Raw genomic sequence first — 26861 nt, 5'->3', positions numbered from 1 at the left:
CTACTTTTCCCTCCAGTTCACTTCACTCAGACTCGGCTGCTGTCGGAGCAACACAACACAGGAGACATGAGCGGACGAGTTGGAGACTTGAGCCCAAAGCAGGCTGAAATATTAACTGAGGTAAACAACATTTAATCAACATGACTCCTATGATTTCCCTGAAGGTATTGATTAGTTAATAACACTGAGCAGTGGCTGTTTTGTACTTGGTTGTATCCATGGTTGCTTTTGTTGTGGTATCACAGTGATTCTATGGCAACTTAAACTGTCTGATGGTGTTTATAGTGACAGTGTGAGTGCACGTAAATACACTTTTGATATTAATTACATATATTCAATTAAATTTAAAATGTAAGTATAATCCAATAATATAGATGACATAATAATATAACTCTGAATGGCATAAGTTTATTCATTATATATATTTTACATCAAGTACATTTTAATAATGCTTTTTTAATGCAGGACTTTCACTTGTAAAGGAGTGTTTCTATATGGTTGTATTAGCACTTTTACTTAATGATTTGAGTACTACACATCTGTACCGTAAATATAAAGCTACGTCCAGCAGCTGCTTAGCTTAGCTTAGCACAAAGACTGGCATCAGGGGGAAACAGCTAGCCTGGCTCTGTAACTCTAAAGCTCATTAATTAGCACGTTATATGTTGTTTAAAGTGTAAAAGCGATAATTTGCTGTTTTGCAGGAGGTTGTGTGAGGGACTATTTCTTGGCTGGAGGCTGTAACTGTTTGGAGGCTCCACCTGGCATTTGTTGTTTTTACACAGTTTGTAGAGATTAAACAAACAAGATACATGTCAATTAGTGAGCTTTAGAGGTGCAGGTAGGTGGTGCATTTTGTTAGCTTTAGACAGAGCCAAGCTAGCTGTTTCCCCCCCAGCTTTCAATCATTATGCTAAGCTAAACTAACCAGCTGCTGGCTGTAGCTTCATGTTTACAGTAGAGACATGAGAGCGGTATCAATCTTCTCATTTAAAGTGAATAAGTGTATTTCCAAAGACCTCAAAATGTTCCATTAGTAATAAAATTGTAATGTTGATGTTATGTTCCTTCTGATTCTCTGGTTCCAGTTTCGGGGGAGGATCCAGGACGTCCTCCCCCACCTGCCCGCACAGCACGACCACTACCTCCTCCGCTGGCTCAGAGGTGAGACCTGCAGCCCGCCGTTGAAACCTGGACAGGCAGGATTTAGTATTTAGCATTTTGTCTGTGTGGGTACGATGCTGGCAAAACAACAATCACACGGCCGTCCAGGTACAAGGTGACTTCTTCAATACAAATACAAATGAAAGAAAAACAACCAGCGGGCTCACTGCCAGATACACAGATTAGACAGACGAGATAAAGAACTGACAAATAAGTACAGAGTAAAGTCAAATGGAAAAACACCAGGAGGATATAGAAAGGAAATTCAACTATAGGTCACCTTTAGTTTGAAGAAAGGCTTTAGGGCTCGTGACCTCTTAGTATGTCCTCCAGCTTTTGTTCAGAATTGATTGATTTATCCATTTTCAATGTAATACAACATCAAATACTGCTGTTAGCAGCTAATGTAGTGGTAAAGTAGTTCAAACTAGCTAACTGTATATAAAGTAGTTAAACTAGCTAACTGTATATAAAGTACTTAAACTAACTAAATGCATATAAAGTAGTTAAACTAGCTAACTGTATATAAAGTAGTTAAACTAGCTAACTGTATATAAAGTACTTAAACTAACTAAATGCATATAAAGTAGTTAAACTAGCTAACTGTATATAAAGTAGAAAACTAGCTAACTGTATATAAAGTAGTTAAACTAGCTAAATGTATATAAAGTAGTTAAACTAGCTAACTGTATATAAAGTAGTTAAACTAGATAACTGTATATAAAGTAGTTAAACTAGATAAAGTACTTAAACTAACTAAATGCATATAAAGTAGTTAAATTAGCTAACTGTATATAAAGTACTTAAACTAGCTAACTGTATATAAAGTACTTTAACTAAATGCATATAAAGTAGTTAAACTAGCTAACTGTATATAAAGTAGAAAACTAGCTAACTGTATATAAAGTAGTTAAACTAGCTAACTGTATATAAAGTACTTTAACTAAATGCATATAAAGTAGTTAAACTAGCTAACTGTATATAAAGTAGAAAACTAGCTAACTGTATATAAAGTAGTTAAACTAGCTAACTGTATATGAAGCAGTTAAACTAGCTAACTTTATATAAACTACTTAAACTAGCTAACTGTATATAAAGCAGTTAAACTAGCTAACTTTATATAAACTACTTAAACTAGCTAACTGTATATAAAGTACTTAAACTAGCTAACTGTATATAAAGTACTCTAGCTAACTGTATATAAAGTACTTAAACTAGCTAACTGTATATAAAGTACTCTAGCTAACTGTATATAAAGTAGTTAACAGTAAAATGCTGCTCTAACATTGATGCAGATAGAATCAGATATCAGTCACATTTTACTGCAGAACCAGTACTTTTACTTTTGATGCTTTAAGTGTATTTTGCTGGTTTTATTTCTGTACTTTTACTGAAGTAAGATTTTGAATGCAGGATTTTTACTTTTATATTGGAGTATTTTTACTTTGTTGCATTGGGAGGATGTATAAGGATACCTCCGGATCTGAGTACTTGTAATTCCCCCTTGGTGTTGTGGTCACAACCTCGGGATGATTGACGATCATCAGGAGAGAAAACTGAAAAAACACATTTCTGCTGTGGGTTTTTTCAGGAAACAAATGTGAATTATTGAACAACTTTACCTTTTAAATTAAACCTTTTAAAAAAAATTTAAATTAAAATGAAAAAGTAAGTCTTTTAATTTAAATGGCCAAAACAGTAGATCTGTGATGAGGCCTCACAAGTGCACATGGCTTTGTTTTAAAGGGAAACAAGCTAAAAAGGTTGTAAACACTGAGTCATATAGAAGAGGATCAAATCAAACAAATACAAAACTGAATCTCCAGCGTGACCCTCTGACAGGTGTCGATACCGAGGCCTCCAGCTCTGGTATTTCCCCACGGTCCTCCACTGAAACTGGCTGTAGTATAAAAACATGGGAACAGGTTTGTTTGTGAACCAGCTTCAAACCTTAGAGAGTTCAGCAGAGACTGAGTGCAGCCTCAGGTGTTCACGCCGGCATCTGAAAAATGTTCAATAATGACGGCCAGTGTTAAGCTTGTTTCAGAGGAAAGTTACATGAGACATGAGGTCCGATACCGGCCGTGGGAGAAGAAGTTCTCTGATCGTTAACACAAGTAAAAGTACCACTACAACAATGTAAAAATACTCCGGCTTAGTCCAGTGGTTCCCAACCGAGGGGTCGGCCCCCTATATAAATCTGAGGGGTCATGAGATGATTAATGGGAGAGGAAAGAAGACAAAACAAGTTCTGACACAAATCTGTTTTCAGTTTTTGGACTTTTCTTTAATCTTATAGAAAAATCCAAAAACAATATTAGAGACTTTTTACCACTTTGGGCCTCAAACAGTCGTTTAAATGAAATCATGTGAGAAGTTCAGAGTGGAGAGAGACCCAAACTCAACCAACCAAACTCAAGACAAAATGTTTGGAACAGTCTTTGACAACGCATTAACTAGTAACCATAGCAACAAACAAATGTAGTGGAGCAAAAAGTACAATATCTGCCTCTGAATTGTAGTTTAAAGTAATCAAAGTATGGAAATACTCAAGTACCTCAAGAATGTTGAGTAAATGTACACGTCATTATGCTAAGCTATGCTTCATATTTAACGGACAGACATGAGAGTGATATCAATCTTCTCACACAATTCTTGACATTATTATTATACGTTATTAAGTATTCCTCGAGTCATCTGTCTAACATTAGCTAACATTAGCTAACATTAGCTAACATTAGCTACTGGTCATACCAGACCTCTGAGTGTCTTTCGTGTGTTTTATTTCTCACAAATTCAACTTTTCATTTGTAAGAAGAACAACGTTTTATTTCTTCTTTCAAAAGTTACATAATTGATTACATTTCCAGGGCTCTCTTTGTTAATCAGTCATTTATTTTCTATAGTATTCCTCCCTCTGACCCTGTGGCCATGAAAGCATACAGTATTTACTCAGCCAGGACGCTGAACTCGCCTCCACTCAGCGGTCTTATCCTGCAGTAAATGTTTGTTTTACGCTGTACATAGTCAGACTTCAGTAAAGCTGCAGAGATTTAAATTCATTTACCTTCCCCCTTAAAACTAAGCTTGCTTTCTAAAACTTCAACAGCTGATAAGATAAAAATACAGCATGTATAGGTTCATATCTGCAAAACAATTATGTGTCATAGTAATATTATCCGAATCATCTAGTACCTCCGCTGTTGTCGAGCTGGTATTTGAGGGACAGGACATCAGGACATTGTGTCTCATGACTCTTCTGTTTAGTGATCCATAGTTCAGGGAGGCTCAGATCGATGGGGGACTCTGTGACTTCAATATTTGCATTGGCTGTTAACCTCAGTTCAAACTCTCTCAGGTTTTCTATGGTGCGATTATCGGACGTTGTCAGTCTAGAGCCGCTGCAGCATTTATAGATCCGTAATGATTAGCAAAGGAAAAAATAGTGCTCAACGTTTCATGTGTCGTACCCCCACAGCCCCACGGTGTTTTCTCAGTGTGTTTGCTCGTTGTCTTTTATCTCTTATCTTTCTATTCTGCTGACTTTATCTACGTTGCTGCTTATCGTAGCTGGTAACTGAGCAAAAAGTACAAAACTGTAGTGGAGTAGAAGTATGTATGTAATTTAAAGTGCCGTGAAGTATTAGTTCCTGTCCTCTGCTGCTGCATGTGAAATGGGTTTAAATCATGTCTCTACTTCACCAGTCAGGACTTTTTCTTTCTCTTTGCAGCTCGAAGCTTCAATGTTCAGAAAGCTGAAGCCATGGTCAGAAAGGTGAGGTCTTCATCAGTCGTGCTGTTTCCTGTACGAGGCTCATGTGGTCGGTGAGCATGTTTCTGACCTCCCTCTCTGTGTCTCTGTGTCTCTGTGTCTCTGTCTCTCTGTGTCTCTGTGTCTCTGTCTCTCTGCAGCACCTGGAGTTCAGGAGGAAGATGAACGTGGACACCATCATCAGTGACTGGAAACCTCCGGAGGTGCACGGGCTCTGTTCGTCACACATTTAAAAAACTACACACAGTTCAGTGGTAGAAAGTAATTAAGTACATTTACTCAAGTACAGTTAAGTATTTTCATCTTAAGCTACTTTATACTTCTACTACACGACATATCAGAGGAAAATATTGTAGTTTAGTTTTTTCTAGTTTAGAGTTTCTAAAATGATATTGTTAAACAACCAAATAGTAATTATATAAAGTACGTAGTTAAAATTAGCTCCAAAGTAAAGTAATGATAATTCGATAATATAGTATATGATACTTTTACTTTTGATACTTTGTTGCTAACACTTTTGTACTTTTACTTAACTAACTTTTACTTGTAACAGTAGTATTTTTACAGTGTGATATTGCTACTTAAGTACTTTCTCCACCACTAACTATAATAATTGTCGATTTAATACCCGAACATCATCATCACCATTATGACGAAGGGGAAAGCATGCATGCTGATAATAATACAACGCTCTCCGCCATGTGCTCGTCAGGTGATCGAGAAGTACGTCTCTGGAGGGATGTGTGGATACGACCGAGAGGGAAGTCCCATCTGGTACGACGTCATCGGCCCTCTGGATCCTAAAGGTCTGCTGCTGTCGGCGACCAAACAGGACTTCATGAAGACCAAGATCCGGCACACGGAGATGCTGCAGCGGGAGTGTCGGAGGCAGTCTGAGAAGGTCAGGAGGAGATTCTCTTCTCCTCTCTCCTCCCCTGGCCTCCTCTCCTCTCTTGTTTCCTCCTCTATTCTCCTGTTTCGTCTCCTCCTCTTTTGTTTCCTCTCCTCTCCTCTCCTTCTCTAAATCCTCCTCCTAAACCTTTTCCATCTCCTCCTCAGTTGGGGACGAACGTTGAAGCCATCACTCTGATCTACGACTGTGAAGGACTCGGACTGAAACACATTTGGAAACCTGCTATTGAGACTTATGGAGAGGTTTGTCAGCTACATGATCACTAGGTTTCATCTGTCCATGATACACATTAAATACCTGCATATCCTCATGTCTGCAGATCCTCGCCATGTTTGAAGAGAACTATCCAGAGGGGCTGAAAAGGGTGTTCCTCATCAAAGGTACTTCAGCAGATCTGCATGTTCCAGGTCTGACTTGGTCCCAGGTTGTGTTCACGGTCTTTGGTTTAAACTCTGTCTTTGCCGCAGCTCCCAAAATGTTTCCGATGGCCTACAACCTAATCAAACACTTTCTGTGTGAGGAAACGCGACGCAAGATCATCATTTTAGGAGGTGAGACTACTTTTCTTTTTATCGCAGAGTTGCAAACTAAGGCTAGCAGCTCTCAGGCAGAGCGGTGCTTTGAGCTGAATGCTAACCTCAGCATGCTAACATGCTGATGTTTAGCAGGTATAATATTTACCATTTTCATCATCTTAATTTAGCATGCTAACATTTGCTAATTAGCAGCTGAGGCTGATGTCAGAAACAAATTCCATGGCAGTCCATCCAATAGTTGTCAAGAACCTTTGCACAAAACCTCATGGTGGTGCTAGAGGAGAGCCCCGGGAGTCACCAAAGTCAGGAGGATTCATCCTCTGGACACCATGAATGATGGCTGAGATATCTGTCTGACTGACATGGCCCTCCTTACAGACGTGCTGCTAGCACGGCTAACAACACCGCTCCTGTTTACCTAAATCATACTTTACGCTCCTCTGTTCATAGGTAACTGGCAAGAAGTGTTACGTAAACATATTGACCCAGATCAGCTTCCTGTGGTGTATGGAGGGACCCTGACTGATCCTGATGGAGACCCTCGCTGCAGAACCATGGTTAGAGCAAAGAGACGGATCGGCGAGGCACCGAGTCCTTTCCGAATGATCGTGACTGAAATGACGGATGTTTTGTGCGTTGCAGCTCAAGTACGGCGGTACGGTGCCCAGGTCGTACTACGTTCAGGACTCGGTGAAGGTTCAGTACGACAGCAGTGTGACCGTCAGCCGCGGTTCGACCTTCCAGCTGGAATACGATGTTACAGCAGCCAGCAGCCTCCTGAGGTACAAAACAACCAGCAGCCTGTTTTAGAGGCACAAAACTGAGTGAGAGAGAGTGAGAACGTCACACACAGCCCTTCATTTATAACAAAACCTCACATTAGTTAGAGTGCGCATGTGTTTTTTGGTGCAACTTGTCACAGGTACCATTTAAAATGTAGTAAACTTTGCCCCTGTTTCTTGCCAGGTGGCAGTTTGCCAGCGACGGAGCAGATATCGGGTTCGGGGTGTACAGACGGACCAAAGAGGGCGGCGGTCAGAAATTGGCTGAGATGCTGCAGGTTCTTCCCAGCGAACGCTACAATGCTCACCTGGTCCCTGAAGACAGCTGCCTCACCTGCCCCGAGCCCGGAGTCTGTGAGTCGCCACACTGTAGGGTACTAGAGTTAAAGGGTTAGTGGATTACATGCTGCACCCCACTACAAAAACCTCAGGATTAAAGGAATAGTTTGACATCATGGGAAATACATTATTTATGCTTGAGCCAGGAGACGGTTCGCTTAGCTTAGCATAAAGCAGGGGGAAACAGCTAACCTGGCTCTGTCTTAAGGTGACAGAATCCTTAATTAACGCGTTATATCTCATTTGTTATATGAGGGACTATTTCTTGGCTGGGCGCACTGACTTCCTCTAGTCTTGTTGTCACCATGAGGTTGTCAGAAAACCAGCAGAGCCGACAGGAAGTGACTGCTGACAGCAGTGAAGTGAAATATTGCACATAATCCATGTAAAACAGCAACTTGTCATTTCAACACTTCAGTTTTTGTCCGGATTAAACAAACGTGTTAATCTGTGAGCTTTAGCCCTCAGACAGTGTTTTCAGTCTTTATGCTAAGCTAACCAGTTGCTGGCTGTAGCTTCATATTCAACGGACAGACATGAGGGTGGTATCGATCATATTTAAAGTCCTGCAGGATGCTAACGGCTAACGGTGTTCCCTCTGTCCTTCGCTCTGTGCAGACGTGCTGTGTTTTGATAACAGCTACAGTATCCTGCAGTCCAAGAAGGTGAACTACAACGTCGAGGTTCTTCCTCCTCCAGAAGGACAGACGCAGAGTCCACGAAGCAGAGGGGACCGGAGGCTGCAGTGATCAAGCCCTAACCCCAGGAAAACCCTGATCCCTGTGTGACAGAGCTAAATCAATCCTTTTCACCCAGTGACATCGCCACTTCACTGCCCTCTGTGGCTGAAGTTCAGTGTGTGTACATTCACTTAAAGAGGCTATAATTAATATCATGTAGAAACATGTAAAAAGCTGATTAGGAACTTTTAAGATGTTTCCAAATGGAGGAGAAATCTTCCTGTGGAAACAGTTTCTCTAATTGTCTACCAGGTTTGTCGTGTACGTGATGTTTAAACGAGAAAGCAGACTGTAACACGGTTACTTAAGTGCATGTAAACGCACTGAGTGATGTCACAGGGTACTCACACACCCTGGAGTACACTTCTACATCACTGCAGCATGGTGAGAAACCACTGGAGGTCAGCAAAAACAAGATTCGTGTTAAGTTACTCTTTAAGCACAAATGTGTCATTGATTTTAACGAATTTTAGGCTCCTGTCATCGTGCTGTTCGTGGTGCAGTGTTACCAAAACAAATTTCCATTCATAATTTTTCACAATTGTTGACACTCATTTCTCTGTACTGAGTTCACTTTTTCAAAAACCAAAACACTTCATTCACATCAGAATCAACTCTTGTACCAGAACACTGACAATACAAACACGTGTAAAATTGAGTGTAAATACACAGAAGTCTGGTGGAGGTTGAGTTTGAGTGAGACGCGTTGTTGTGCTGACTGGGTGAAGAAGTGAACTTAGTGTTGAGAAATGACCACAAACCCCCACACAGTGACCCTCGAGCCTTCGGGCCCCCTGGTGGCCTGGTGGCCTGGGGTCCCGGGGCAGGGTCCCGGCCCTGCCTGGTAGATAATCCAGCCGTCTTCTGCATTGCGGTGTTGAAAGATTTACAGCATCTGACTGTGAGGATTCATTCAACGAAGACATAAAGGTTGTTTAGTAAGAACTTGTTTCAGCAGCATTTCAAACCAGAAGCAGTTAAACTGTTTAAACTCATCTTCTCATGTCGAAGCATCACATCAAGTGTTAGCATGTTAAATGTCTACATGTATGTTTATGTGCTACTGCATCAGTTATGCTGCTCATATTGTTTGACTTATTATTAGAGGCTGAAAATGGCTGACGCACTAAAATGTGTTGAAATTTCACAAAATCATGTAAACAAAGTAAGTTTCTTAATTTATGAAGAATCTTCAGTTTGTATGTTGATGTTACTTGTAATAAAAGCAGAAATTGTGTATTAATATGTTCATGGATGCATTTAGCATCTTTCTCTGTGGTGCAGATTAAGTTCAGTCTGATGTTAATGAATGAGACGAACAGGAAATATAAAACAGATATTTATATTTATATTTTACATCGAAGCTGCTTCACTTATTTTAATGTGGACTTACAGCCTCAGTTTCAACTGTTATAATAATGTAAACAAATACATATTAATGAACAAACAGTATCATTATGATTAAGAATTAATCGAATTAAATGAATTCCTGTCACAAAAATTGTGAAATAACATTAATAACATTCATTATAAATAAATAAATAAATACATAAATAAAACATTACACATTCCAGCTTCTAAATATTCAAAAATCTGCTTTTTTGTGCGTCTTATGTGATATTAAGCTGAATATTTGGGGGTTTTGAACATGTGGTCAGTCAAAACTGAGCCCAAGGACAACCAAACACTTTTAACTATCACATGACATTTTCAGTCCATCAATTAATCGATAAAACAATCGTTATTTAGTTATTAATGTACTGCAGTCATTTTCACCAGCTTCTCAAACCGGGATCTCTTGAACTGGTTTGACCACTAGATGGAAATGTAAGCAAGGACAGAGGAAACTGTTACAGGCTGTATTACATAACAGCAGATCACTGAATATTAGGACCTAATAATAGATAAAGATGGTTAATAAACTTTAAAAACATGTTCGCAGGACTAATTATCAGATTAGGAGTTTAATTTCATGGTCAAACACAAACAGTTCTTTCTCCTGTTTGACACATTTAATGAAAAGTAACACATTCCTATGCAGAGACAGGAAGTTAATATTATTATTATTATTATTATTATTATTATTATTGTTACACAGATCAACCCGCTGCAGAGACTCCATCTGTGCAGAAAATGCTGAGTGTCTCTGCAGCCAGCAGCCAGGGCCGGGCTCGGTGCCAGAGGGATGCGGGATGGTGCAGGATGAGGATGAGGATGAGGATTGGGGGGTGGGGGGGGGGGGGGGTGCACAGATGCCATGTGCCTTTACATAACAGCTGCTGGCTCCGGATACAATTGGATGAGAAACCGCTGGCCACAGCAGCAGCATCCAGCCGCTGAGTGCCGCATCGCCCCGAGCTGTCAGAGACAATAACAAGGCCGGGGAGGGAGGGGGGAGGGGGGGGGTGACGCAGGGTAGATGCATAATTTGGGGGTGTTCACCATCACGAGCTGCGGCAGAGTGAGCATCAAATAACGGGCTGTAAACTGTGTGTGTGTGTGTGTGTGTGTGTGTGTGGGGAGGAGGACGCGGGAGTGTGTGTTTGTTTATTAGCTCTACCTGTCGCTGTCCGGTAGGCGGTGATACCGGTGTGTGTGTGTGTGTGTGTGTGTGTGTGTGTGTGATGGGGCGGCGGGGGGCGGAGCCGCTCGGACATGAGTAAATGACGTCAGCCCCCAGGTCGCCGAGCAGTGAAACAAACATGGCGACAGAATGGAGCGGGCAGCAGGGTTACATTCTCACTCTCATGATATTCCTGTGGAGCGCCGTCGGGGGCCGCACGGAGACGGCGGCGGGGTCCGGTGTCAGCGGCGGCGGCAGGGGCGGCGGCGGGAGCCAGGTGCTCGGCATGCGGCTGGAGAGGAGCGACAAGCCGGCCAGCACCAATGACGACGGTGTCATCCAGGTGACTGAGGAGAGCTCCGTGCAGCTCCGGTTTTACGGGGTGCAGCTCCACTCGGGCGCCTGGACGCAAATCCGCTTCACGGAGCTCACGGACGGCGACGGGGGGGACGAAGGGGAGGATGAGGAGGAGGCGGTGGCGGCGGCGCGGGGCGGCAGCGGCATGATGGACGCGCCGGACAGGACTTGTGCTGATTTCACGAAGGACATCAGCGTCGGGACCTTCATGAACGTCAGCAGTCGAGGCACGTCAGGGCTGCTGACCGTGCACATTAAGCCGCTCCGCAAGAGCGAGCCGCAGAAGGAGTACGCCCTGTGCACGCCGGGCGCGGACGGGAGCAGGTGGGTGCTGCTGGGGGACAGTGATGGCAGGGTGCTGGTGGTGGAGGAGAAGAAGTCCCTGCTGCCCATATGGCTGCAGGCCATCCTGATCTCCTGCCTGCTGGTGCTCTCTGGGATGTTCAGCGGCTTGAACCTGGGCCTGATGGCTCTGGACCCCATGGAGCTCCGCATCGTCCAGAGCTGTGGCACCGACAAGGAGAAGAAAGACGCACGAAAGATCGAACCCATCCGCAGCAAAGGGAACTATCTGCTCTGCTCTCTGCTTCTGGGCAACGTCTTGGTGAACACCACCCTCACCATACTCCTCGATGACCTGATCGGATCCGGTTTGGGCGCCGTGGTGGCCTCCACCATCGGGATCGTCATCTTCGGCGAGATCGTTCCTCAGGCGCTGTGCTCCCGCCATGGGCTGGCCGTAGGAGCCAACACCATCCTGGTGACCAAGTTCTTCATGTTCCTCACCTTCCCGGTGTCCTTCCCCGTCAGCAAGCTGCTGGACGTCCTGCTGGGTCAGGAGATCGGGACCGTGTACAACCGGGAGAAGCTGGTGGAGATGCTCAAAGTGACGGAGCCCTACAACGACCTGGTCAAAGAGGAGCTGAACATGATCCAGGGCGCCCTGGAGCTCAGGACCAAAACTGTAGAGGACGTGATGACGCCAATAGCCAACTGCTTCATGATCCAAGCGGATGCTGTGCTGGATTTCAACACCATGTCAGAGATCATGGAGAGCGGGTACACCCGGATACCCGTGTACGACGACGAGAGGTCCAACATCGTGGACATCCTGTACGTGAAGGACCTGGCGTTCGTGGACCCGGACGACTGCACCACCCTGAAGACCATCACCAAGTTCTACAACCACCCGGTGCACTTTGTGTTTCACGACACGAAGCTGGACGCCATGCTGGAGGAGTTCAAGAAAGGTGAGTCAGCATATAACTGTGATCTCTGCAGCTTCCTCAGACACATCAGCTGCTGTCGGGTTTGTTTGTTTGTTTGTTTGTTTGAAACCTGCAGCCATCACTGCACCCCCCCACCCCCCCCACCCCCCTCCCGCAGCAGCCTCTGTCTGTATCGATCAGCTCTATTGACGGGTGGAACAAACCAGCCTACATCTAAACACACATAACTGAGAGCAGCAAAACTGTGACGCACAGTTCAACAATCGTCCAAACACGCTGCATCCTGGAGCTCAGTGGTCCAGGTCCCAGCCTCATCACCCCTGATCCCAACAGGAGGGCTGTTATCAGTTATAGTCAGCGGTGGAAGAAGTATTCAGTATCAGGAGGGTTTAAATAGTTTATTTAGCTGAAGGAGGAGGAGGAGGAGGAGGAGGATGTTCTCAACACATGAAGGAACTCTTCATCACAAACATCTGGAGATACATGGTTTTCACTGGACAGGAAGGGGATGAAAAATCTTAATTTGTAGAGTAACGAGTACACAGTGGTGGAATGTAACTAAGTACATTTAGTCAGTTACTGTACTTAAGTATATTTTTGAGGTACTTGTACTTGAGTATTTCCATTTTATACTACACATCAGATGGAAATATAGTACTTTTTACTTCACCACATTTATCTAACAGCTTAAGTTACTTTACAAATGAAGATTATTGCACACAGAACACATGAAGAGCAAATAAAATACGATGTTTTGTTATAAATGAAACTAACAGTTTATACTGAAGTACAGCTGAAACGATTAGTCGATTAATCAATTAGGTGATAGCCGTCGTTTGAGTCTTTTTTCATGCAAATGCAGGGTGCATTATTATCGATTAAGATTAAACTTTAATGATTAATGTCGTTTAAATGAGCTCCACCTTCAGCAGCTGCAACTTTAAAGTGATGAACACATGAATGCATCAATAATTATAATCCAATGATTTGCTGTTTATATTATTCTGAATAATGAGTACTTTTACTTTTGGTGCTTTAAGTATATTTTGATGCTAATACGAATGCAGGACTTTTACTTGTATTTTCACAGTGTTGTATTGCTCCTTTTACTTCAGTAAAAATTGGAGTACTTCTTCCAACGTGTGCGTTGATTAAATGTGAATTTATTTAAGAATCAGAATCATTTAAACAGAATGAACATAAGATGAACACATGATCAGACAAAGTGTTTGTGTCAGTGAGCGCAGAGAAACGTGTTACTATGCTAATATCTTATAATCATATACACCAGACCCCACTACAAAAACTCAATATTAAAGGAATAGTTTGACATAATGGGAAATACATTAGTTGGACGAGAAGATTGATTCCACTTTCACGTTTATCCATTGAATATGAAGCCAAAGCCAGCAGCTGGTTAGCTTAGCTTAGCATAATGACTGGAAACAGGGGGAAACAGCTAGCCTGTCTAAAGATAACTAAATCCACCTCTAAAACTCACTAATTAACATTTTTAAACTGCAAACAGTTTTTGAGAAGCGAGAACGAGTGGATTTTTCCTTTTGTTGAAATGATTTGTTGTTCAAAGAGTTGCTGATATTTTTTGACAAATTGTTTCAGCTCACAGGAAGACAATAAATGAGAAAATGTCCTGATGTTCTATCCAGACACAACTGGAGCGTTTCCGCTGAACTACATCGTGTGGTATTTTATTTATTGGTTTCACCAGTGTTTTAATCTGGCAGCAGGTTTTTTATTCCAGCAGCTGATGATCGTCTTTAATCGGAGAGCAGGAACTAATCAGTGAAATCAGCTGATGGGATGAAAATCTGCACATTCAGGCGCACAGGATTAGTGCAGGAAATCTCAGTGCTGACATCCACACCTTCCAGTACAAAGCGGCTGTCACAACAACGTCGTTCCTGCAGTGAATTACAGCTTATGATGATGATGATGATGATGATGATGATGCTGCTGCTGTTTCAAGATATTTACATTCGTATCAAAAACAGGCAAACACGGCTCATCACACACAACCGCTTGATTAGACTCCAGTTTTATCCGATTTATGAACTTGTGCAGAACCGTAACACTTATTATACAAATAAGCCGAAGCGCCGTCGTCGTTTCCCCATCAAACATCACAGAGCTAAGCAGCGATTTAGCTCCAAACGAGGGACGATGCAGAAGTTATAAAGGTGCCTTTGAGGGACATTTTAGAGGTCGTTGGGTAAATCACGTGTTTGTTGTTTTAATTATGTTGTTATTTTATTAATCGTATCGTCTGTAAAACGTCAGAGAATAGTGAAAGCTCTCCTTCAGCTCGAGCTGACGATTCAGAGAGAAGAGAAGCATCAAATCCTCACGTTTAGAAGCTGGATCGTTGAAAAATGACAGAATAAAATAACAATTGATTATCAAAAGTCATTAGTTTACTGTTAATCAACTAATCGTTTCAGCTCTGTTCGGTCACCGTGAACAGGAAACGTTCCCCTCAGCTTCAAGGTCGAATGTTTGAATGTTTATCCTGCTGAAGTGCTGCAGGGGGGGCTGACCGTGACCTCTGACCTCCCTGTGGAGTGACTGAGGGAGTTCAGAGCAGCTGAGGATGATGATGATGGTGATGATGATGATGTTTGAGGCGTTCACGTGCCGGCTGATGTTGGAGGATGACTCATGACAGGGCCGTCCTCTGTCCTCTGTCCTCTGTCCTCCAGCTTCTGTAACTCAGTTCAGTCTCTCATCGTGAACAAGTGAACGCAGAGTTTATTTTAAAATAAATCTGCATCAACGACAGCAGTCGGAGTTTGAACCTTTCACTTTGTGAGCAAACAAGAAAACTACAACTCCCATGAAGCCTCACCAGCGTGTCTACAGACCTCAACAGCGTTCAGTGTCCTGCTGTTATTATGTATTATTACTGACATAACAGGTGGCCTGTGGGCTTATGGGAAGTGGTGTTATTTCAAATCTGCTAAAAAAAAACAGACATATTGAATAAACAACACTACACTGATTTTAAAATGGCCGCCCTGTTCAGTAAGACTCTGATCCAAGCCTGGAGTTCGAGTTATTTGCATTATTACAAATGTTAATGTGATTTTGAATCGGGTTTTCATACGTATTGTGTGGAGCAGAACCAGTTCCATTTAAATATGTCATTTAAAGGTAGCTTCACGACACCAAGTCAAGATTAAAGCTCAGGCTAACGGTGGCTATCTGTTAAGCTAGCTTGAACTCGATGAGTTTCAGTGAGTGTGACATCAGACTCACACTCACTATAATGATTTTTGTGATGTAAAACATTCTGGACTAAACGTGTCTGATGTCTGCCATGTTGTCACATGCCTCTGTGAAAGTGATTCGGTTCAGATTCACTTCATTTTGACTTTAAAAGGTCACAAATAGAGAAGAGAGCGTTTGAGAAGAGACCAGGATGATGACCGGAGTCAAAACGGTTGAAAACCAGCAGCCATTTTGGACTCGTTTCCGTTAAATATTACATGTTTTTCTGTTTCACAATGTCATGCAGGTCTGTATCCAGTTTGTTGCACACGATGACATTTTTGGACACTTTGGGCCACACATGAACACACACACACACACACACACACACACACACACACACACACACACACACCGAGGAGGCCGGGAATAGATGACGTTGGTGTTTTGATGCCGAGTAACTGTGACAGGTTTCTGTCCTGGCAGCCTCACCAGATACTGTGCCGAGGTTTGTGTGTTACCTCACTGTGCTGCAGAGCCGAGCAGGCTAACGTGCAGGCTAACGTGCAGGCTAACGTGCAGGCTAACGTGCAGGCTAACGTGCAGGCTAACGCTCGGCCTGAACATAAGCAAGAAAAACACTCGTATGGTTTTTTAATGAGGAGCTCAGGAGAGGATTAATCTGTTGCTGCTTCTCTTTTTTTTCTTTCTTCTCGGCCGTCTCCTCCTGCTGCCTCTCCTCCTGCTGCCTCTCCTCCTCCTCCTGCTGCCTCTCCTCCTCCTCCTGCTGCCTCTCCTCCTCCTCCTGCCTCTCCTCCTCCTCCTGCTGCCTCTCCTCCTCCTGCCTCTCCTCCTCCTCCTGCCTCTCCTCCTCCTCCTGCCTCTCCTGCCTCTCCTCCTCCTCCTGCCTCTCCTCCTCCTCCTGCTGCCTCTCCTCCTCCTGCTGCCTCTCCTCCTCCTCCTGCCTCTCCTCCTCCTGCCTCTCCTCCTCCTCCTGCCTCTCCTCCTCCTGCCTCTCCTCCTCCTCCTGCCTCTCCTCCTCCTCCTGCCTCTCCTCCTCCTCCTGCTGCCTCTCCTCCTCCTGCTGCCTCTCCTCCTCCTCCTGCCTCTCCTCCTCCTGCCTCTCCTCCTCCTCCTGCCTCTCCTCCTCCTGCCTCTCCTCCTCCTCCTGCCTCTCCTCCTCCTCCTGCCTCTCCTCCTCCTGCCTCTCCTCCTCCTCCTGCCTCTCCTCCTCCTGCCTCTCCTCCTCCTCCTCCTGCCTCTCCTCCTCCTGCCTCTCCTCCTCCACTCTCTTTTCCTGGATCTGGTTTTGGCAGTTCTTCCAGCCCTCCTCTCTCCAAGGCTCTTAGTCCAGTCTGGGCTATATTAAGGCATCAATCTGTCCTCCCGGCGGTCAGAATAAATCCACCGACAGATCGAACGGCAGCGTCACTGTAGCTGCGCTGCCTCCAAAATAGAAAAACAAGAAAGGATGTTTGATGTAGCCGATTGTGTTTGAAGGCCAGCTGCCGAAGCTGCAGCGAGATTCACGACGTCCCGGCTTCACCTCCTCCTCCTCCTGGTTGGAGCTGCCCTACTTTCCTGCCAGTTCCATTTCTTAACTGTTCAGTTTGAGGGAACGTACGAGTGTAAAATCATCCAGTGTTGATTTCAGCAGAGCACTGGTTGGCTGGTTGTAACCTTCAGGTGATCTCTCCCTCCTCTCCAGGTAAATCCCACCTGGCCATCGTCCAGAAAGTAAACAACGAGGGGGAGGGAGATCCTTTCTACGAGGTGCTGGGGTTGGTCACGCTGGAGGACGTCATCGAGGAGATCATCAAATCGGAGATCCTGGACGAGTCTGACCTTTACAGTGAGTCAGCGGGTGACACACACACACACACACACACACACACACACACACACACACACACACAAACTCACACGCGATGGTAAACACACTGACATCGATGTTACAGGTGATTTAAGGGAATTTAACACATTCACCTTTTTTATTCTTTCAGGGGTTCATTCAGAGGCCTGACTCAAAGAAAGACTAAATATGAAGCTACAGCTAGCAGCTGCTTAGCTTAGCTTAGCACAAAGACTGGAAGCAGGGGGAAACGGCTAGCCTAGCTGTGTCCATAGGTAACAAAGCTCACTGATTGATATGTTAAATCTGGTTTGTTTAAAACCTGAAGTGTAAAAACAACAAAGTTGTGGTTTGAGGGGAGTCTTGTGCTGGACTATTTCTTGGTCGGGTGCGGTTATTTCCTGGAGTCTCGTTGTCTTCATGAACAGCCAGCGGAGGCTACAATCATACATTTATTATGTCTTCTTTTAACTCCTGGTAGGGTTGAGTGATATGACGATAGATATCGTAGTAAACAGTAGACAGTAGAAATGTGTTTCTGGATTCTCGCAAATCGCAAGGTAACAGTTGGTGGCCGTGATGAAAAAGACGGTGACGTTATTAACACAGAGCGTGAAACATGGTTTGGGTATTTTAAACCATTTCTTAACACTCTGTTGTGATAAATACCATTGCCGTGACATTTTGGCCCTAACTCCTGAGTGAATGAAACTAGGTCGTCTTTCGTAGCACCGACGTGCACCGACTGAAACCTTCTGTCGTGGTGTCCGTTGTTCTCTAACGCTGCAGTTCTTTGTCTTCCACCTGCAGCCGACAACAGACACAAGAAAAAGGTGGACCCCAATAAGAACAAGCCCGACTTCTCCGCCTTCAAGCACGACGCCGACAGCAAAGTGAAGATCTCTCCTCAGCTCATGCTGGCGGCTCACCGCTTCCTGGCTACAGGTGAGCTCTAATCTCACAGCGAGCAGCGCAGGTTTGTTTTCACTGGCGTTCAGCCGCTTGCGGATTAACACTGTGGGACTGACCTCGGGGGGGGGGGGGGGGGGGGTCTTCTGGTCTAAAAAGTCTCAGTACACAAATATATTCTGGCTTCTTTTTCTGTGGTGGTGAGTTGTATTTACTGACCAGTTTGTTAACAATCAATCAATCAATATCTAAAACATGTCATGACCCCCCCCCTTCCCTCCCCCAGAGGTGAGCCTGTTCAGCCCGTTCCAGATCACAGAGAAGGTCTTACTGAGGGTCCTCAGACACCCAGACGTCATCCAAGAACTCAAGTTCAACGAAAGTGACAAGCGTTCACCGCAGCACTTCCTGTACCTGAGAGGAAAACCTGTCGACTACTTTGTCCTCATCCTGCAGGTACACACACACACACACACACACACACACACACACACACACACACACACGCACACACACACACGCACACACACACACACACACACACACAGTGATCTGATCTCCTGATGTTGATTTAAACTGTTTATCTTCTAATATTTTCCTTTAAATCTACACAAACGTCTTTTTATGTCTGTTTACTCGAGATGACGAGCACACAGTTCACTTATTAACTTATTAACTTATCAACCGATAAACTGATTAACTGATTAACTTATCAACTCGTTGACTCGTGTGTTGACCTGTTTCATAGCAGCGTGCCATCTGCTCATAGTGCAGTGAGATTAGTTAACACAGGTTGACCTGTTTTAAAGAGGTGATGAACTCAGGTTTATCCCGGGTCACTGCGTCAGTCTGGAGGGGGTCTTAGCTCAGCTCCACCTTTGAAGACTGACTTAAGATAATTAAGTATAATTGTTTGTTTTACTAAAAACAACCTGAATGTTTTATTATTTGTCTCGTTGACAGTTTTTATTCAGTCAAAGTAGAAAATGACACGATCAGACAAATACTGACACTGACACTAATGATCATTTTCATTAGCAGTTAATCTAATCTTCTTTATTTATTACTGTCATGTAAATATTAGTCCAAGCTGACATGTTGCCCGACCAACAGTCCAGAAGCCAAAGAGATTCAGTTTAAAAAGCAGCAGATATTTGGTGACTTAATTAACTGATTATCTGTCGATTGACTAACTGGTTTAGCGACTCATCATCTCGGTACTAAAAGTAATCGAATATATTTATATAAGTTATATTATAAAATCTAAATAAACAGTAAGATGCTTATTTTCTATTTAAGTCATTTTCATTATCAATTAATCTACTGATTATTTTCTCAGTTAATTGACAAATTGTTTTGGAAACAAATAAAATAATAAAATATGTCAGGAACGTGTCTGTAACAACAAATGTCTTGTTTTGTCCAACTAACCAAAATATTTAGTTTAAGAAATCTGACGAACGATTAATCAGTTAATAAAATGGCAGCAAATAGTTGCAGATACATTTTCTGATTCTACTGCAGATTAAAATGATCACATTTTTGTAAATATTCAGCACAATATGCAGAAGAGCTGCAGAACAACGCGTCTCTGGAGGTAAAGGAGATGTGCAGCTCAGCCGAGCCGTTAATAAACATCCATCTCTGCATAAATACGGTGATCCGGGCGCATGAAGAGCTCTCGTTCTGCGATCAGAGGGGCTCGTCGCTCTGCGAGACCTTCACTAATAGATCCTCTTACGTAAGAGACAGACAAATCGAGGGGATTGAAGGGTTAAGGAGGATGGAGGGGAAGAAAAGCAGATGAGAAGAGACGGCGTTGAAAGTCAGCAGCAGAACAAACAGCAGAGAGGCGTTCAGGGACGGAAGCCGAGACGCTGTCTGTCAGTTAATCCCTCCTCTGCACCAGGAAGAGAGGTGACCGAGCTTCACTTCTCTCTATCACCTCCTTCTCATTGTAATAATAACAATAACAATATCATCACTGCAGCAGTGACCTTCTGTGTTTCTGTGAACTGGAGAAATGATTGAGGTACAATAAGCAGAGACTGTCGTCATGCGAAGGTCAAATTTGATCACAAATGCCACGTTTGTTGGTTAGAAAACTGGTTGGTATCGTGTTTATTTATAGATTTGTGTATTTGTGAATTATTGTCGACTCTCAAGCTCGATTTGTAGTTTTCATGTGGAGCCATAAAAGTCGTCATCATCTGTCCATGTCTGTCCACACACACACACACACACACACTCCTGGTCTGTCGCTGTGTGTAAATGTTGGTGTTTGAAAGTGTGTGTTTGTGCTGGGAGGCTTTGTCGTCGACACCTGAGGTGTGGATGAAGTGACTTCAGACACTCAGCATGCAACCTGAGCCCAGCTGCTCCTGTTCCACTGAACTACACACCTGCGTGTGTGTGTGTGTGTGTGTGTGTGTGTGTGTGTGTGTGTGTGTGTGTGTGAGGTAAACAGACACTGGACCAGAGCACCTGTGGCAGCCTGTAATATTTATAGGGCGTCAAAGTGTTTCTGTTACCTGCCACAGGAGCCACAGCAGAGCTTCCTGACTCTCTCACACACACACACACACACACACACACACGTGTAATGTACACTGTCAGATATTAAAGAAACTGTCCTCTGTGTGTGTGTGTGTGTGTGTGTTTGTTTCAGGGGCGAGTGGAGGTGGAAGCTGGAAACGAAAACATGATGTTTGAAACCGGCCCGTTCTCCTACTACGGAGTCATGGCTCTGAGCTCACCAACACTGGGTGAGACCGCACACACACACACACACACACACACACACACACACACACACACACACACACACACACACGGGTTTCATTTATAAAGAATGAACATGCAGTTTGGTTGGAGGAGGCAGAACACCTCCTCTATAATGTTGAGGTCTTCTGCAGTGTGACATGTTTCTTGTTGTAACGAGATCCTTTTCTCATTATAACAAGATATTTTAGATCTTATAGAGACGTATTGTTCTTGTTATTACTACATAACAGAGGAATAAGTATAAGTACTAATACCTCACTGTAAAAATACTCTGTTACAAGTGAAATTCCTGCAATGAAAATGTTACTTAATTAATATTAATGAACATAATAGAGTAAAAGTATTCGATGCATCATAAAACACCATATTTTATATCATATGATTTAATCACATAGTTGGGACGAGACACAGCCGAAGTCTCATCCATCCACCTTTTATCCATAAGGGCTCGTTCACACCTGCAGGCGACACATATACAGACCATCATACTCACATTCACGCCTGCAGGCATATTTCATGTCTTATGACGTGAAAAGGACGCCGTTAAAACAAGAAGACGCTCTGGTCACGACGAGAACGACACGTCGGCGTCTTTCTGTTTCCCACAAAGTGCTGTGTCAGCGGGGTGGTAATAAAGCTGCGAGGAGAGCAGTGGAAAAGTCAAGAGGCTTACTCCAAATGAGGAAACACTTCGAGTTCAAATAGAGTTCGTCTTCTGTCGTCCGAGCCGACAGGTGACGCCTGAGGCTAAACAGAAGTCGACTTTTTTAAATCTTTAGATGTAATTGATGATTTAAGCTCCTGTTGTTATTAATGTGTCCGAACAAACGCTGCAGAATGTGAGTGAACTAACACTTCGGTCGGGGTTGAATAGTGCTGCTCCTCTCAGCTCTCAGCCAGGCTGAAGGTTAATTTGAGTACATTTAATTTAGTCGATCAGAAAGTTCATCACTGCAGTTGTGACAGCGGTGACTCCTGGTGGTTCAGCATCGTAACTGCTGATAAAGTCTTCCTCTTCTTCTTCTCTGCTCTCCTGTTTCCTTCCTGTTGACCTGTTTCTGTCCTGATAATCTGCTGTCTGCACTCCGTGTGCACATGATGCCGCTCAGTGTGTGTGTGTGTGTGTGTGTGTGTGCATGTGCAAATGTGTCCGTCAAACACGCGACCATTTCTCATCCCGAACGCACAACGTTTGTTTTAAACTCAACGTTTCTCAGTCAGGAAGTGTCAGATGGTGTCAGTGACGGGCAGCACGACGTGCTGTGATACAGCTGTTGTACTGATGTGTGGCTGTATTTTAGGCTCCAAACTAAAGACAAACTTTTATCTGACAGAAATATTGTCATCATCGTTCGTGTTATTTATTAATCAGACGACAGAAACAAGATATTTCAGGTAAATTAAAAGCATACAGTGTACATGTCCCCACCAGAGAGCGCTGCCACGCTCAGTTATAACTTTAGGTGACTGTTTTTAAATACTTTGGTATTTTACTGGTTCTTAATGTGCTTATAGAGAACAAATTATAGTTAGTTATAGTTATTTAAGTTTACTCAGTCGTGTTGTTAGTAAAGTTTATAGTTTATAGTTCATTTAAATCCAAGTGAATAATTATTAATTAGTTATTGAACTTTTTTCTCTATATTTGTTAAATTATATGTTTGCTGCTGTTCACTTACTAAAAGTTATACTGGTAATATATAATAATTCAATAAAAATGAATTATTATTATTTATCGTATGATTAGTACCTTCCTATAAATGTACTGTTACTCTAAAATGACCCGCTCAGTTCACGTTGTGGTCTCAAGCCTTTAATAATCAGATCTGAGGGATCCCTACCAGAGATGTCTGTTTGTGTTTTGTGTTTGATAATAAAAACTGCTCATTATCAGATCTGTATCTGTGTAGTCGGCCTGAACTCCAGCTGTTTTCAGTAAAGATGCTCACCAGCCAGATCTCATGCAGAAAGTTACGTTTTTTTAATGAGCCAGAACCTTTTCTGAACACTGACTGTTTAAACTCAGATCTGGACCGTATGTGGAGCTGATGTCAGGTGGTGTAGTCCCTGGATCATCCATTCAGATTAGTAAGTACTTAGTAAGTAACTAGTATTAGTCTGGATCCTTTCTGGGAAACACTGAGAGAAGACAGTTTCATTGTTTTCAGTTGTGTTTTGGAACAGAAGATGAAGCGTAGAGTTGCTGAACATTTGAATGAGCTTCTGTTGAACAGCAGTGGATCTCAACCATGTGACATTAGTCCAGCCAATCAGCCCCGAGGCTCATTCTGCTGATAGTTTGTAGAAGAAGTCGCTCAGAGGAATCAGCTGTTGTGTCACCGAAAGAGAACGACGCAGTTCACTGACTTCCACTCTGCTGAAATGAAAATCCAATAAACCAGCATCTCTCTCTCTCTCTCTCTCTCTGCTCCTTCCTCCCCCCTCCTCTCTCTCAGCCGTCACCCCTCCTCTCTCCCCATCAGTGGCGTCCCCCCCTCCACGACGCCTCTCTCTTAAGAGGTTTTCTCTGTTCTCTCGTTTCCCAGGTAAACACTCGCATGGGCCAGAGGAGGGAGGGAGGGAGTGGAGGGAGGGAGTGGGGGGAGGGAGGGACGGACGGGGGTCCTCTTCAAGCCAATCTCACCATTTTCCTTTTTCCCATCATCTTCAGAGTCCTGATCCAGCAAGGCCCTTTGACCTCATTCAGGCTGACAGAAACAGTTTTGTTAGCTAGGACGGTTTTATCATTTGTCAAAATCAGAGCTGTACTTTACGTCAACAAAAGTTTTATATTGTGTAAATATAAACGTCTGTACAAGGATTTTACCTAAATACAACACAGTCTAAAAGTGCCCCAAATTTTAGATTGAAATCAGAATTGTCTGTTCGGACACACGAGATCATGAACCTGACACGACTTGGTACATGACAGTGTTGAGGACACAGTCAGTCAGAACCGGACCTTGTTGGACTCCTCCATCTCTAAAATGCTAAATATTTGCTGTTCCCAGCTTCTCAGATGTGACGATTTGCTGCTTTTCTGTTTTGGACTGTTGGTTTAACGAAGCAAGCGATTTAAAGACATCACCTTGGATACATTTTATTGCATTCATTACATTTTATACAGTAATTAGACTTGTATGAATATGAAAAAAAAGAATCATTGGGCCTTTATTGATTACTCACTTCAGTCTTCACAACTGTCATTAGGTGAAGACATAAAACATCGTCAATAGTTTTTTCACTTTAATCCAAGTTGTGCAGTGATATTCTAAAATATTGAAAATCACAAGTTCCCAGAGGCCGAGACGATGTCTTTAAATTGATTGTTTTGTGAAACCAACAGTCAGAAAGCCAACAGATATTTAGTCCAGTTACGTGTCTAGAATCAGTGATACTCAGATTACCACAGCGTGAAGACAGTTGGACAGACTTGCTGGGTGGGACTCTCGGTGCGGCGCCCTCTGTTTTCTAACCCTGTCGCCACCTCCTCCCCTTTCACCACTGATCTAAGGTCAGATAATAATCATAACTCCTGTGCCTTCGTACCAAGAAGTGGAGTCGGCCAATCTGACCGCAGACCTCAGGCTACAGGACTAGTTTGACGTTTTGATAAATACGCTCATTTGCTTTCTTTCTCTGAGAGTTAGGTGAGAAGATGGATACCGCTCTCATGTCTTCCATTTAAATATGAAGCTGCAGCCAGTTAGCTTAGCTTAGCATGAAGACTGGAAGCAGAGGTAAGAGGGTAATATCTTGTTTGTGTAATCTGCACAAGAAAAAACAACAAAACAGTGTACAACGTTTTGATTAGTGCTTTTCTTTTGTTTCCAGCGTTTATGCTAAGCTAAGCTAATGAGCTGCTGGCTATAGTTCCGTACAGACATGAGAATGGTATCAAGCTTCTCATCGAACTCTCTGAATGAAAGAAAGAAAGTATTTCCCAAAATGTTGAACCGTTCCTTTAAACACAAGCCCTCCCTCGTTCCCCCCTCTTGATCTCTTCGGTGCGACGCTGAACTCTCTGATCACCACCGACTCTCTCCTTTAACACAACAACCCTTCAAGCAAGATGACCAGGATGCTTTCCCGCCCCCACATCACCCTCCATGACATCACTAAAACCAGCCAATGAGAGAGGTTCCTCCTCTGAGCTCAGGCAGTCCTGTTTCAGCGATGCACTCTACCTCATCGCACGGCATGTTTGTCGCATTCTTTGCATAACAAACACAACCTCAGCTCCACCATCGATCCATCGATTTACTGTGATCCATCGATCGATCGATGGATCGATGGATCACAGTAAATGTGTGATGTTGACATGAACATGTTGTGTATTTGTGTGATGTGTTGCAGTGTGTTCCTGCTTTCTGCTCTCATACTGTCCACAGCTGCTGGCTTCCTTCATTTTTTCATGTCTTCACAACATTTTTTTCCTGTTTCTTGGTGTGTTTTCTGCTTTTGTTAATGTTTAAGTGTGTGTGTGTGTGTGTGTGTGTGTGTGTGTGTGTGTGTGTGTGTGCGTGCGTGCCCTTGCCTTTTCTTTGTTTTGCTTCCTCCCTCACTCTCTTCTCTGTCAACCCCAGAGTTTCGTTCTCCGTCACACGGGGGCAACCTCAACCGCTCGGCGTCCCTGAGCTGCACTGAGCGCGCTCCAGAAAGCTGCTCCGTTGGCGGGAGCATCACTCAGATCCCAGGGACCCCCTTCCAGTACATACCAGACTTCTGCGTACGTGCCCTCACAGACCTGCAGTTTGTTAAGGTAACTCTCAGTGTCTATCACTGTATATTAACTGTAATGGGTGGAAGAAGTACTCGGACCCTTTACTTCAGTAAAAGTGTAAAAATACTCGCTCACTTAAGCAGCGGGCAGGATCCATGAAACCTGTCCTGTGTTAATGTGTCTCAGCGGTGGTGTTTCGTCCTCCTCAGATCACTCGTGCTCAGTACCAGAACGGCCTCCTGGCGTCCAGGCTGGACAGCTCGCCGCAGTCTCCAGAGGGCAGTCGCGCTCGTCTGGACACGTCTGTCTCTTTGCCCCCCGTGACGCCTCCGGGGACCCGTGTTCCACTGCCGTTGGCCACGCCTCCTGCAAAGCGCCCGCCGTCTAACACTCAGCCGCCGCAGAGCAGCCGCGGCGCCCTGCCCCAAACCACCTCCTCCTCCAGCCGCAGGCCGAGCCAGTCTCTGCCCCAAGCCCCTCCCACTCCGAGCAACCACACCCCCCTCTCCCAAACCCCTCCATCCTCCATGAGTACGGCGACGAGCACCTTTAACCCCCACCCAACTCTGACCTCCTCTAAGTCCCAGCAGACCCCGCCCTCTGCTGGCCCGGAGAACGGTCCGGGAGAGACCACCACTCTGCTCAGTGAGCAGCAGAACTGTGTGGGCCCACGCAGGTCCAGCCACACCCAGGCACACCCCCACCCACACGTTCACACCATCAGTCACGCACACACTGAAAGCACCATCTAACACTCACTCGCACTACTTCCTGTTTCCTGTTTGCTTGTTGTCTCCTGAACTCTCCTGTAGACGTCTGCGGGACGCTGAGGATCAGCAGCACCTCATGTGTATTTTGTAAACAGATCCTCCTTTTTTCTTCCTGCATGTTCCCCTCCCAACACTGACAAAGAGCAAGACTGCAAAGAGGGCAGCGGCACGGGGAACACTAGTGAGTATGATTACAGAGGTGG

The 26861-nt window shown here is 44.0% G+C and overlaps 2 protein-coding genes across 3 annotated transcripts; both read left to right on the top strand.

The window, feature by feature from the left end:
* Window positions 1-49: 49 nt before the first annotated feature.
* On the top strand, window positions 50-9387 carry sec14l7 (SEC14-like lipid binding 7). Of its 2 annotated transcripts, XM_070925051.1 has the most exons (12): window positions 50-120; window positions 1089-1164; window positions 4896-4939; window positions 5077-5139; window positions 5649-5837; window positions 5996-6091; window positions 6169-6229; window positions 6317-6400; window positions 6836-6942; window positions 7028-7167; window positions 7352-7521; window positions 8125-9387. In XM_070925051.1, exons 1-12 carry the CDS (start codon window positions 67-69, stop codon window positions 8253-8255), a joined length of 1215 nt encoding a protein of 404 aa, XP_070781152.1. In that variant the 5' UTR covers window positions 50-66; the 3' UTR covers window positions 8256-9387. The 2 variants fall into 2 exon arrangements, with proteins under 2 accessions (XP_070781152.1, XP_070781153.1); XM_070925052.1 differs by lacking the exons at window positions 5077-5139; window positions 5649-5837.
* A 1522-nt stretch (window positions 9388-10909) lies between these two features.
* Window positions 10910-26640, top strand: LOC139301613 (metal transporter CNNM4). Its single transcript, XM_070925050.1, has 8 exons — window positions 10910-12416; window positions 17329-17472; window positions 18283-18417; window positions 18668-18837; window positions 21050-21146; window positions 23622-23711; window positions 25752-25927; window positions 26098-26640. The coding sequence occupies exons 1-8, from the start codon at window positions 10910-10912 to the stop codon at window positions 26638-26640; spliced, it is 2862 nt and encodes a 953-aa protein (XP_070781151.1).
* Window positions 26641-26861: the final 221 nt, after the last annotated feature.

Source organism: Enoplosus armatus, chromosome 18 (genome assembly GCF_043641665.1).
Source record: "Enoplosus armatus isolate fEnoArm2 chromosome 18, fEnoArm2.hap1, whole genome shotgun sequence".
Taxonomy (NCBI): Eukaryota; Metazoa; Chordata; class Actinopteri; order Centrarchiformes; family Enoplosidae; genus Enoplosus; species Enoplosus armatus.
The sequence above is the reverse complement of the archived record's forward strand: the minus strand, read 5'-3'. Positions and strand labels throughout refer to the sequence as shown.